Source organism: Charadrius vociferus, unplaced genomic scaffold (assembly GCF_000708025.1).
Source record: "Charadrius vociferus isolate BGI_N301 unplaced genomic scaffold, ASM70802v2 scaffold365, whole genome shotgun sequence".
NCBI classification, from domain to species: domain Eukaryota; kingdom Metazoa; phylum Chordata; class Aves; order Charadriiformes; family Charadriidae; genus Charadrius; species Charadrius vociferus.
This window is the reverse complement of record NW_009648559.1, coordinates 981109-995276: the sequence shown is the minus strand read 5'-3', so window position 1 is coordinate 995276 and position 14168 is coordinate 981109. Positions and strand designations below refer to the sequence as shown.

The 14168-nt window shown below is 39.0% G+C and overlaps 1 protein-coding gene across 1 annotated transcript in view; it reads right to left on the bottom strand.

Moving 5' to 3' along the window:
- Positions 1–14168, bottom strand: part of IL16 (interleukin 16) — a 37910-nt gene that overhangs the window by 7285 nt on the left and 16457 nt on the right. The window contains exons 5-15 of the mRNA XM_009886109.1: positions 12294–12387; positions 11705–11847; positions 9265–9375; positions 8038–8152; positions 7749–7822; positions 7440–7653; positions 6244–6361; positions 4908–5040; positions 3948–4035; positions 2732–3207; positions 87–225 (exon numbers count right to left, since the gene is read on the bottom strand). Coding sequence (XP_009884411.1) covers positions 87–225; positions 2732–3207; positions 3948–4035; positions 4908–5040; positions 6244–6361; positions 7440–7653; positions 7749–7822; positions 8038–8152; positions 9265–9375; positions 11705–11847; positions 12294–12387 — 1705 coding nt within the window. The remainder of the gene's footprint in view (positions 1–86; positions 226–2731; positions 3208–3947; positions 4036–4907; positions 5041–6243; positions 6362–7439; positions 7654–7748; positions 7823–8037; positions 8153–9264; positions 9376–11704; positions 11848–12293; positions 12388–14168) is intronic.

The window sequence follows — 14168 nt, the reverse complement described above, 5'->3', positions numbered from 1 at the left end:
GGTGAAGTCAGCTTGATACCCATTTTGGAATCCAAACTAAATGCTAGGTTCAGCTGCAAAAAAAGAGTTCATGGAATTAAACATACCTAAGTTAGCTTTTCTTTCTTGATCTCTGCCTGTTGGAACAGCAGTTATGTGTTCAGTGTCATACGCTGTAGGAGAAGTGGTAAAGACGCTGTGGGTTACATCAGTTTGATGTCCCTCTAGCATTGATTCTCCAACTTCCTGGTGAACAAACAGGAAACAGAAGTGTGTCAGAATGTAATTATATAAACCACACTATATATGAATCTGAAAAAAACCCCCATATTTTAATTTGTTTTTAATCTGAATGGAAATACTGAATAGAAATCAAGCTTTTACTTCTGCTTGGGATATAATCTTCATAGGACTTATTTTATTCTATATTTCAAGCGTGTTGGCATGGTATTTTGTGGTTACACTTGTAAAACTTGTAAACTGTGAAAAAATGCAATTAGCATCTCAAAAATTTAATAATAAACTAAAAGACTGCCTACAATAATTTTCAGGTGTTGTAAAAATTAGCCATTCAGTAGTCTTTTTCAAACCAGTCAAGCAATTTTCCTCTAACTTCATATTAAACACTCTTTTCTGTGGAAGCCTTTTGTCCTGAAGCACAAGGTAGACATGCTAAAGAATTACTGCAGTTTCAGATCTCTCCCTTTCTTGTTTTTGGCTGGAAATATAGGGTGAGAGGACTAGTTTGAGTTTGCAGTAAGTGCCACTCTCAACATCATTAACATATGCTCTGGAATTACTTGATTCCTTTGTAACCAATAACAGGTTACCATCTGCTCTGCTGTGATGCTGGAAGTGCTCTCTGCTATGTAGTTAAGCTTCAGGATTATTAATAGGAACCAAAACCAAACAGGAACAGAACAAGAAGGTCTAGAAACAAATGACATTGTCTTGAAAAAAATCAGTAATAGAAAAATTTCCTAGCTTTCCTGTAATGGGATGGTGTTTGTTATGCAACTATCGTATTCTAGGAAAACCTTTCTCCATCCTCTGCTTATCAGGGTCCTTCTTGAAAGTTGCACTTGTGTTCTGTTGCTGTTAGACATGAACTTCAGACATCCAGTAGGTGAAGCAGCCAGTTGGGAAGCACTATGAACATGCAGTTTGATCTTATGCTTTACTCATGGTAATTGTACCTGCCTTTTTACCTATGCAGTTTAAAGCACAGCTGAAAATATCAAATAAGCATTCTTGCTTATGAAAAAGCAATCTTACAGTCTGCAGAACCCCCATAAAAATGTGGTATGTGGGTCTCAAACTGACTAATACAAAATGTTTGGGGAATAAAGGTTAAAAAAAATAATTAAAAAGCGATAATGAAACCTTCTTTTAATGATTTGAAATACATTCTGACAAGAAACCCTCTCTCCTGGGGACTTAAAGGAGTTATTGTCCTGAGATATACAGACTGTTTCACTAGAGGAAGTTATCTTTGTTAACACAGCTTGACTTCTCATAGACTTTGTTGATCTTAAGGTGTTTTTTTTTTTTTTTTTCCTCATCATCATTTAAAATAACTGTGTACTGAAGAATAGTAAGTTGCATGCAGTGATAAGTTCAGTAAGTACTTATTTCTATGAATTTTACTTCTGAAAGGTGATTTTCCAGTAGCTGTTGATGAATATGTTTCTACTGCTGTCTTAGGGGATGGTAAAAGACTGACCTTAGTCAAGGTGCTTAATTGAAACTTTTTGGGGTATTAACATTATGCACAGACTTCAGTCTGGGCTGTATCATTTTATTTTGATCCCTGCATATGGGGAACTGTGGGGGTTTTTGTTTGCATTGCACTGAGATCTGCTCATTTCTGCTGGTATATTACTAAATGCAGGGGAAAGAGGTTTCATTTTTAAATAAACCACAACTTTGTTTCAACATGCAGATCTCACGATCCCTCACACTCATGCAAATGTGAAACACTGTCTTTCTGGTTTATCTTAGATAAAAGAGGGAACTGAAATTTAGTAACGTTCAAACTCAGTTTTCAAATACTGTAGCTCATAAACAAATATGTACGTGCCTCACAATTTAAATGAGTTTATTTAGTACCTCCTGGTCTCAGGAAATATATACGAGCCCAAGACTACCTGCTGGACATAATGTTTGCTCTTTCTTCCAATATCCAAATATTATATTTGGATATTTACAATATCCAAATCCACTACTGAAACAGAAATTGTTTCACGACTTCTCTACTTCATAAGTACATTGCCTCTGTAAGTGTTGAGGTTAGGATCAACCATACCAAGCTGACATCAAAGGCTGTGCAAAATCCAGTCCCAGCCCAGAGCACATCGCTGTTCCTGTTGCACTGGAACTCGAATGTGTCCGATACCACCAGTGGTGCACGTTCACAACGAATGACAGTAAGGGACTCAAATTCATTCTTGCTGCTGCTCTCACTGAGATTTTAAGTCAGTTTCCTTGATATGGAAGAAAATTTTCTTCTTCTAGCATTTCTCTCCCTTCTGACCTTAGTTTGAATATCACATTTTGACTTAAAATGGCTTCACTAAGATACATACATTGTTTTCAAAACAGAATAGCTTCATCCCCTTCCCCCAGTCCTCACATATTTATGCATGCTTTCTCTTTCTTGCCTGCCTTTCTTCCTGCCAGCATACAAAGTTGCTGAGCCATCCTTCTTCCCCTGCCTCAAAAATATGCAAATACAAGAAAAATTTTGCCTTACCTGAACACTTGCAGCAGGTGACACAGCCACTTCCGATACAAGCTTTTCTTTTCTGTCTGTGTTACACTGGTCGTTACATGTACAGTCCTGCTTAAAATATTTTCTCGGCGGAGGTTTTGGCTTTGACGATTTAGGTTTTCTAACGAGGATCTCTGATGATTTCTTAGTGTTCTGCAAGGGTCGACCTCCCTCAGTACAAGTAGGAGGGGAATGTCTCTCTGAATTGTTACCAGACAATGAGTACAGCAGGCCAGGTTGTCTGGTAATGGGTACATCAATGCTATGTACTCTTGCTTTCAAGTCAGTCAGTTGGTATGCAGCACCATTACTACATGAGGACCTAGGGTTGTAGCTGCTGTCACTGCTGGAGCGGGTCATTAGCTTCTGTGTCCTGTGGTTGCAATGAGCAGCATTCCTTTCAATATGTTTTTCACATGGGTGTCTTCCATGCCAGCTCGTTTCTAGTTTTTTAACACCTGTATCAGGAAAATGTTAAAAATGTCTACTCAGATACAAGCAGAGCGCTCACTTCAAAGATTCAGCTGACGAAATTTGTGTCTAAATCATCGGTTGATGCAAAGGTATGATTTATGCGTTAAAGGCTTGTAGATTGAAGAGTCAACAGTTACATTCTTGGAGAGAAAAGTAACGTTACGTTTTCTCTCTGTATATGTATCTCAGAAATATAGTTTACTGGTGATGATTCTGTTGCCTTTGGTCCTTCAGAAGAAATGAAGACACTAAAAGGAGGATCGTTGCAATATGTAGCTGTGGGAGGATGTCATAGCTGAACTGTGGAAATGGCTCTAACCATGACTGCATATGTCTTTCCTCCCAAGGGGATTAACAAGCTGTTTGCCCCCTGGACATCACCTGCATTGTGCAGTTCCTTGCTATCATAAGTCCTGTCACCTACTGACAGTTGTTTGAAAAGGTTTAAGCAGTGGTTATGAATTGGAAAGGATGAGCAAGAGCAGCAAGAGGAAGTTTGCACAAAAATTTTTGCTGGAGATCAGACAGATATGACCTTTCCTCATCACTCTGGTAACGTATCTTAGGAGGCATGTTGGGAGTGCTGTCCTGTGAGCTTTCCACCTCTTCCTTCCTGCTCTGGATTACTTCACTGTTACTAAGGATTCTAATACAGCATGTAGTCATCCTACATATCTTTCCAGTCCAAATTGTCACATCTGAATGAATGCACTTATTCCCTTACCTTCAGTACTCCATTGGTGTCTCTCCTTTCCAAATCTGTTGTTTTCCACAGCTTGTGCAACAGCTTCTTTTAACTGTTGCTCAGACACCTAGGAAATATCATGCCGTTATACTATCATAAGATTGCTGTGTGGTGAGTAACAACAACACATTTATTCCTTTCACAAAGATATCCAAGGCCTGCAAATTCTCTAAGGGAAATTAATAGACCTAGTTATATCACACATCAGTTAATTTTAAAGTTAAGTAAGTGCACGCTATTATATTTATATATATTCCAGTATAGCTAAAGTATATCTATGGATATACTGCTTATATTGGTTGTTTAGGTAAAATGGGTTCTTTCAAAGATAAACGTTTTTTTGCATATTTCCCCAGAAGTGGAGTTCTGGATTTACCAGTATAAAATAATTTAATACTGCATTTTTATAATAATTTATGCAAAATATTAAACTTGATAAACATATATGAAGTACTTGGTGTTAGGAAGCATTTTGTAGTAAAATCTTGCAAGAATAAAATATTTTACTTTAATATTAAATTACTTATAAACATTGTGTGGGCAAGACCTAAATTTTAATTACTGAAAGACAAGTATGTAAACACATTTCTTTTTTGGGGGTATGTTCCCTCTTTCCAATTATTTTCCTATTATTGGGAATTCTTTCTTGAATAAACCCATATATTTTGGTTTATTCCTTAAATGTTATTTCTGTAGTTTCCTTATTCGTAGCAGAGGAACTCATGCAAGACTGTCTCTGGTGATCTTCAAATCTTACATGATTGTGTATAAGATAGTGCATGCCTCAGGTTTGTTTGTGTGCAGGGATGCTTATAAAGAGATCAGCACCTTTGTTATCAACATTTTGCCATCCGTTTTAGATTAGCACCTGCTCCCTCACTTAGTCTTAGTTCTCAATATGTGCTTTATTGAAGGTCAGAAAGAATACAGTGTTGCTACCTGTGGTTCAGGGTGTCTGCTAATAATAATCTGCACTGCACCAGGATCGCAATGGCTTAGCACAGCATAAACTTCGTTAAGAGTCATATTCTGTACTGAAGCTTCATTAATTTCAATAATTTCATCTCCACACCTGCAGATATGTTAAAAAAAAAAAAAGAAAATGTAAACAAAACAGATTTTCTTTTTCTCCCAACCTTGTCTCACCCATGTGAAAATATACAAAAAAGCAAATTCATGTGGTTTACCTCTAATTTGATTACAGATTAAACCATTATTTCTCTCCGTTCCTGTTACAGAAAATGGAATGGGAATAAGTTGGACATCAAGGTTTTTTTGATCTAATTGCCTTGTTGCACGCAACCTTTGAGCTTTCTTCAAGTTCAGCTATGCACACTTTGTGTCTGTGATCCTTCTGCTGTATGCAGCTCAGGTGCTGCTTCCACCTACATCTTCCTTCCTTTCAAGTTAACACTTTACTTTTCCTGCCTTTATGGTATGCTAGTGTTATTTAAGGTCAGAAAGGATGTTGTGTTTCGGCTACATATGAATAACTTGTTAATAGAAAAATCCTAGTGACAAACTATTGTAATCCGGCTGACTGCCCGACTGAATCTTTCTAGATGAAATCCAAACTTGGCCCACATGGAAACTGAGACTGCCCTTCGCTGCTCCTCTGCAAATACGCACACACATTAAGAGGCTGACTGAAGGCACTGATTCATATTATACAAACTTTCAAATAGTGTAAGACCAGAGTTCTCTCAGCTAAAGTCTTAGGCATGTAGAGAGGAGGGTTACAGAACACCTAAAGTTAAATAAAAAAGCCTTCACTGAAAATGCTGTGTTCTGTTCTATTCTAAATATGTTCAACGCTACTAATTTGTCATAAATCTTACAAAGTGAATTTCTACACTCCCACTAAAGCTTATTTCAGCAAATCTGTATTTCTGTTGGGCAAGATGGGATAGAATCTGAGGAGTTTGTGTCAGGGAAAACCAGTGCTCAAACAAGCCAGAAAATGCCATATGTTTGGGGTTTTCCAGATAATTTCTCATTTGGAAATCTTCTCCAGGAAGAATGCTATGTGCTTGTCTAAGACCCCCAAAGGTAACCCAGCCTGGACAAGAGACAATAATTTCACTGGGTTGCTATTTATCTGGAAATCCCGCATATCCTAAATATGTGTGCTCATACCCTCAGAATAGCACATAGGCTTTAAATCCAAAACTCCCAGAGAGCAGTAGACTTCCTACCCAAACAGGTCAAAAATAAACCCAGAAAACAGAACAATGAAAAACTTGTGGCATAAGACAGACCCTCTTTCCCATCCTACCTGAGTCTTCCATCCATATGTGCCACTGAGCCTGGTGAGAGGGTGTGAATAAAAATCCCTGAAATGCACTGGAAGTAAGGGATGCTACATAACCCAATTCCAAGGCCAACGCCTGGCTCTGAAAGAATGAATGATTAAAAAAGACATAAGAAGCAGTCAAAACAAACCGTTGGAGAGAGACCTTTTTAAAATATGTCTTCAGTTTAATTATTTTTTCTACACAAAGCAGAACCAAAGTCTTGAGTTCGTCAATGTTTCACACGTAATATTAGCTGCTGCTCCTACCACTTTTTTTTTTCCTCTTTTTTTCCCCTCGTGATTAAAGTTAGTGCACACCAGTATTGCCTGTGGGGTTCCAAGATCTGGTTGCAATTCATTATTGGTGTGTCACAGACAGAATGCAATGCAGGTTTACTTTGCAAAATATCTGTCATTACAGAAGAATTCAAAATATTTTACAAGGAGACAGAATAGGGGAGGAAAAAAAAATGAAGAGGGACAAACCTCTAAACAGAAATTAAGGATGGGTGGCTATTGTTTGCTATATGGTATCAATCCCCTTTCTGTTTTATATAATACAGATTAACATTTTTGTGAATTTACCCTCTTTGCTCTGGACAATCACTCTGATGTCAGATCCCGTACTGTGTGTTTGGTAAGTCATACTGTTGTTAAACATAGAGACTTTGCTTTGTTCATTGCTTTGATGTTCCCATATTTAAAAGTTTATTTCATTCTGCTAGTTGTTGGTTATAAATAAAATATGAAGACAGTTGGAGAGGAGGTGAAAGAACTACAAGAAGATATAGATATGTATTTTAATTTGGTTTTAAGCCATTTCAAGAATGAAATGAACTGCTTGCATAATTATGGGTAAGAGTTACATAATCTACTTAATAATTGGAGGATGTTGCTAAGAGGTTTACTTTTTCACATGAAGGATACGAACGTGACTCTAATGCTTGAGTGAAAAAAAATGAATGATTGGCTCTTGAGGACAGATGGTGTTCAAAATCGTGCCGTTGATAGATAGCTGTTAGCACTGGCAGGCACCAAGATCTAATTTTAATATATTAAAAAAAATTTAGCTCAGGAAAACAATCAGGTTAGTGAGGAAAGACATTCAGAGAGAAAATGAACAGTGTTTTGTCAATCAGTGCCTTGTTTGCCAGTGCTCAGTTAATTTTAGTACTTACCTTTCTTTAGGGTGACTTCCATTATGACCCTGTCATTGGGCTTTGTAGCATTTAATGAGAATGCCGCACTTTCTGAACTGAAAGAGCTGTTTTCTTTGGTTATGCATGTACTAGAGCTCAGTGACTGACACAAGTGGGGTGACAGACAGCTGGATGCAGAATGAGGCGTGCTGAAGCTTGTCCTAACTGTAAGTGTCAGAAGACCCTTTTTAGCCTGCTAGAAAGAAAACACAATGAATTAATATGCTGAGTTCACATGCACATTGTGTGTAAACAGACAGAAATTGTTCTGGAAGAAGAGTACGTAACCTTGAATTTTTGTAAAGCATCATAATGTGTTAATCCGTGCATGGATTCTCCATTCAGTTCCAGGATTTCATCACCTGTTTTTAAAGAGAAAAATTGTACTATGTTACTATTACTGTATTGTGCAATAAGTTACATGAATACATGTACACAAAAGGAGTCTTGCAAACACAATAATGGATGCAGGTGTAAAAGTCATTTATGGCTTATTTCAGCTTCACTTTAATCTGCCTTTAGGCATCATTCTTTGGGAACCTGGAGGAGGAAAAGGGAGAGAAGAGGAATTTCCCACCTTCTTGTAGCCTTCCATCAGCAGCAGCGGCTCCACCAGGAAAGATGGTTTTGACATAGATGCCAATTGGTCCATAAATGCTGTCTTTCCCTCCAACAATACTGAAGCCCAAACCCTAATTTACAGAAGAAAAATAGTGTGTGAGAGAGCCTATGTTCAGTTCTCATATTAGTTCATTTGCAGTTTCTTCTGTGTTACATACACGGGCAGTACTAGTCAACAAAGTAGTATAATCCATGAAAAAATAATTAACCACATACCAGTAGTAAAAGCAACTGAAAATTTCAGCAGAATACCCTCATGATTTGTTTTTTCTTTGTTGAAATCAATTAATTCATTACTATAAACCTACCAGAAGGTGCCTAAATTCTTTTTTTTCCCCTTGAACCAATAAGCAGCCTTCAGAGATTAATTTATCTGCTCTTCTCCTTAATTTCCGCTCCCATAAATGACATTGATAAAAAATACTGTATAAGACCTTGATATTACTACTATTTCAGACACACAGATGGAGACCTCATGGAGATCTCTCTCTCTTCCCCTCTACCAAACAGAGTTAATGCTTGTTGTAAGTTTAAGCAACACCAATAGACCTCTGTAAGGAGATATTTCTCATCTACTTATTCTTTGCCCTTCTTCCCCTTACATAAAAGTCAAACACTACTTGCCACCCTTAGGATGTTACAAGACTAATTCACACCTCTGAAGCCCTTTAACATTGGTCAAAGGAAAAATGAAAGTACTGTGCTGATGGCATCCTCATAGGCTCCCAAAATAATCTGTATTATGACAAGTGATTATTTGGTAAATGATGATGATGATACTTCTGAGAGTGATCTCACAGCTTAAACAGTTATAAATAAAATATTAAATATTTTAACTTAAAAAGGTTATTAATGAACAAATTTAGAACCTTATTCAACAAGTTCAAAAGCTTTGTGTTTAACTTTATAGCTTCTGTAGTCTCTTTTTAAGCATCTTCAGTGACATTACTTTAGTACATACAACCATCTTCCGTCTATCCCTAGACTTTATTGTGGGTTTTGCATATGTTTATTGTTTTTTATTGAGGTCCTCTGTGTGTCACTCCTAGCAAAGCCTGGATATGAATTGGCAACCCAGAGGTAGCAACCTTAGTATCTGTATTAACTTCTCTGCACTTTGTGGATTACGTTTGTGAAATGAAGTAAAACTCTATTTATGGTAAATCAGCAGAGCCGTTCTCACCTTCCCTTGTCCTTTCATCAATACGATGTTTGAGATTACTGAAGCCTGTGAGCCACATGATGTGTGCACTAACTGTGCTGTACTTAGTGATCTAGATGTCCTTGAATATGCCTGTAAAAGTAAAAAAAAAAAAAAAGATAATTTTGAGGGAGAACCAGAAAATCTTGGACATACGTTAGGACAACTTGTTTATTTCAAATTTTCCTCCTAATAACTGATGGTGCTAAAGGTTTAAAAAAAATAATCTATTCTCTCAATCAATTTGCACAGAACTGATGACCACAGTGAGTAGTTGGGGCTTTTTATGCTAAAACAAACTTTTTGCATTATATATTCAGGAGTTAATGATAGATACCTTGGGGGTTTTTTTGCTTTCTTTAAATGTTCAAGATTCCAACTCTGAAGTCCTGCTCACTGAAATTGTCCTGCAGTGACTAAATTAGACTGAAATGAGAATGTTGGCTCTTGAAGTAGCGATGGTGTAGAAAGATATATTTGTGCTCTCACTTGATTCTCTATGCCAAAATCCCATTTGTGGTCATTAGGGGTCTTAAACAAGTATTTTCATATTTGCCTCTAAGAACTGAACTAAGAAACAGGAAATTCTAACTCCTCCCCTCAAATTGCCACTAAATAATTTCATATTAGGACATATAGAACCTGTCTTCAGCATTTCCTCAAAAATATCACAAAGGATCTTCAGACTGTGAGCTACCTTGCACTGCCTCCATTAAGCCATCACACAGGGTTCTTTCTACAGCTGAGAAAGGTGAGGTGCATCCTTTGTATTTGATAACCAAGGCAAGCAATTTCTCAGTGCTTTTCTTCCCTCCAGTCCACAGATAGTGGATTTCTTAACTCCAGCCTCTGAGATTTGATGCATTTTAATGAACCTTTAATGAAATATTTAATGAAAAATGTCCTATTTGAACATGGAATTGGGTATTACAAACTAATTTAAGCACTGACAAAATTCATGACCTAAAGCTAACTATACATGAAGTTCAGCAGGGTCAGAGTTAATTGCACTTATTACCAGTCCAAGAGAGTTCAACACTTTTTTTTAATGCAGCAAAGTGAAACTAACAGGTGTTGAAGTGTGTGGAACATCAGCCAAAATTTCAGCTTCTGCATATGCAAGAAAATAAGTCTCGATTTTGACATGAAAACATGATTATTTTTTCAACATGGGATTGGGAACACGATTAAGAGAGGAATTTCTATTCAATACCAAAATCATAGTCCCCAAAAAGTATACCTCTGCCAGATCAGGGTGATAGCTTATTCCGCTGTGGGTCTTCTGAATCCAAAATCTGAAGTTTTCAAATTTCTTCTGCTTCTGTGTGAGGGGGTGTACTTTGTATTTCTGTAAGTGGTGGGTAACGATACCCAAAACCAGGATGCCACCGAGGAGGTTCTGCCAATGAGCAGCATCTGCCCATGCAGGACCTTCAAGGAGGCGGAAGCCCAGCAAATCCCTGAGGGTCAGTCTGTCTGTCTGCACGGGTGCTGTTTGGTTGGGGTTTATGCTCCAGTTTGCCACCTCCTCGCCTCCGTTAGACCCCTAGGTCAGGCTGTGGTGCCCCCAGGGTGAGGGACTGGCCAGGAAAAGGCAGGAAAGCAATGGGGAGCCCCTCAGCCAGCCCTCAGGCAGGGTGGGAGGTGGCAGCTGAGTGTGAGGACCTTCATCTCCATCTCCACGCTGCAGGCTTGAGCTTGGGGACCTTCGGCCATAAATATCCACACCCTCTCTACCCTGCCCAACCTCCCCTCTCCCAGCCTGTGGTGAATCACTTGGAATCCATCTGAAGAGCAAGAGACTGTCGGTCGCTAGCCTACGTTAACCGGGTTGTTTAAATAGGTCTGAGTCACTGTGGAGCAGAAAGGGGGCTGCCTCGCACAGCCAGCGCAGCTGGGGGCAACGACTGCCAACCATGAGGCAAGTCCATACCTGCTTTTGGCCATGGCTGGGCCAGCGGAGGTGACTCAGGAGGCTTGCGGCGGCAGGGCCCAAAGCTCAGGCTGGGGTTTTATCAGCCATGTGCACAGAGCATCTCCACGGCCAGCGGCAGGGAGGCACCCGGGAAGGGCCTCTTCAGCGGTGAGCTCTGAGGAGGCTCCGGGTGGTTACCAAGGATGGTGCGAACCACACAGGGGGGATTTACACACACTGTAAAACCTGCTGGGGCAACGGGAGGGAGAAGCTGCTGAAGAAATGGGGTTTTGCTGGCACAGAGCCTTTCCCGCTCTCCTACTCTTCCTAGAGTAGGGGTGGGGTTAAAGAGTGGAGGAAGCAGGCGTGCGCCATCTTCCCTGACGGGGCCTGAAGGAAGGTAGTTTTTGGCAGGAAAGTGACTGCCAAGGTCATTGAGGGATTCTTAATGGAAATGGTTTTCTCTATTTGTTTGGTTTTTTTCAGGTGATTTCCTGTAGCACTTACTGGGGGTCTCCCTCCAGAGCAGTCCAGCTGTTGGGAAAGAGATTTGCGGCTGGTGTGGAGAGCGTGGGGCTGCCGGTCTCTGAAGGGCACAGCTTTCCGGGGTGCCACGGCGTCCATCTCCCCTACCCAGTACGGGTTTACACCTGCCGGACAGGGGAGAGAGGCTGGGTTACTTCTCAAGCATTGGACATGTCTGCACATTCATTTTATCAGATAAGTGTTACTTAGAATTGTTTTTTTCTCTTGTAAATCTCTCTGTGAAAGGAGTGATCTTCTCAATCCTCACTGTGGGGGTAACCATTAACATTAAACATACTGAAAAGCAAACATTCCCTACCAAAAGATCATTGGCTAATTTAGAATATACCTTAAAAAACATAAAATGGAATGCTTATGCACAAAACCCCTGACTGTAAAGTATCGTGAATATGAAAGCCGATGCATCAGCAATCTTTAGCTGAGGATCCCAGACTAAATTTGCGCCATAGCTGCAGTTTCTTTCAACACTGCAGTATCATCACACAATGAAGTGCTGTGCTGTGCACTCCCTGAATATTACAAGAGGAAAGATTACTTCTTTGCAACTTACTGGTGGAGTTACTGCGGGTCCTTTGACAAGCAGCTTTACTGTGCAGAAAACCATTTTGTATTTCCAAAGGCCTTTCCTTACAGGTTGGCATCTCCTAAAAAAAAAAAAAAAAATGAAAAAAAAACAAACTAGCACTATGCAAGAAATTCTTGAAAGTGATCTAAACTTAAAAATAAAATTTCTCCCAATTTGGCTTGCACAAATTTCAGCCTGAATCAAAAAAAAAAACATGGAGCGAAATTAATTATTTAAATAAATAGGATGACAAAGCAGAATAAAAAGCTCAAATTTTTGTTGTAAATATGATTATAACTTGCCAAAATAATAAGATAGAAATAAGTTCTGGTCTTTAGTCAAAATGGATGGAAAATTAATTGGATACCCCCAGTTGGGTGTCAATTATTATCAATTTGTTTTGATGTATGGGTGGACTGTAGCAATGCTTGTCTTATTTCTGGAGATAACGGATGCTTTTGGGTATTCAGTTTCCACCACATTAGAAAGGTGTTATTTTCAAAGGAAAATTCTTAGGCACAGCTTTGCAATGATAGATAGGTGTCTAACTTCTGCTAATTTCAGAGGCATGGTTTCTAGTAAAAATACAATCCAAGTGTTTAAAAACCTTTGAGGACTAGGCTTTAGTGTTTTCCAAAAATTCAGCCTCTTGTGGGAAACTTTTAGTTGCTTTTGAAAATATGGCCACTAATTCTAGCATTTAAAGACCTGTAGATGAAACATTCAGGTTTCTACATGCAGGTCTTTAGAACAGTTTGAAAATAAATAAATGATCACATCTGAGTAACAGCTGATGTTAGGAATAATTTCTGGATGTGTATCGTTCCTGAAAGTCTTGCTTCTGTTGTGACACAAGGAATGCCATTGATCCTGAGGGAGTCATAGTTAAAGGAAGAATATTACTAAATACAGACAGCATATGGAAACTGATTGAAATACAGTAAAGTTGCAAATATAAAATGGTTTTGCTCAGTGATATTCTGCAGGGGCTAAGAAGGCTAAAAGAGCAGCATTATGCTCCATGGCAGGGAGGTTGGAACTCGATGATCTTTAAGGTCCTTTCCAACCTAAACCATTTTATGACTCTATGATTAGAGCAGGATCTATATGTTCTAATATGTCTGGAACCAACCAAGACAAACACTTTCTTCTGGAAGCCTGATTTTAGTCGTGCTGTTAGAAGGTACCTTAGGAACCAATGAATGATAATTTTCCTCTTCGACAGCAGGTGGAAGCATTGCCAAGTAGTAAAATCCTGCTAGGGCTTTCCAGTCCCATTCCCTTAGGGAAGTTGTCAGAATAAGAAATGCAGACAAGATCCTTAAAGAGGAATTTTGAAAATGATTTTGCAGTGTTTCTCTAACCAAGCTATTCAGCTTGAAAAGCTTTTGCTATTAACTCTCAATTAATTTGGTGCAGGCTTGTCTTTAAATGCACAGTTGACCTGGCTGCCTCTTGGGTGGTACTATTCTACAAATATTTAATATAGGTCATCTCTGGCCACTTAGGCATTTAAAGGAGAGAAAATAAACAAAAATCTTGGCAGAATCTAGCAGACATCTGGGTGAGACAGTTCACTGCCATCCTAGAATGAGGCACACTGTACTCGGACCTGACAGCAGCTCCAGTCAGGGGTGTTTTGTCAGTCTAGGATTGTATCAGAGCTTTCTGCGTGACCCTATTGCAGATAACAAGTAGAAACTGCCTTTTTTGCTTGAATATGAAGATCTAAAGCCTGCGAAAAATCTCTGGCCAAGATCTATTGTTTTGAAAGTGGTAAATGTGTGGTAGGAGACTAACTCTATCTAGTCATCATCCTTGAGTTTCCTCCAGAGTTTGCAAATGAAAAGCCTTTGGTGC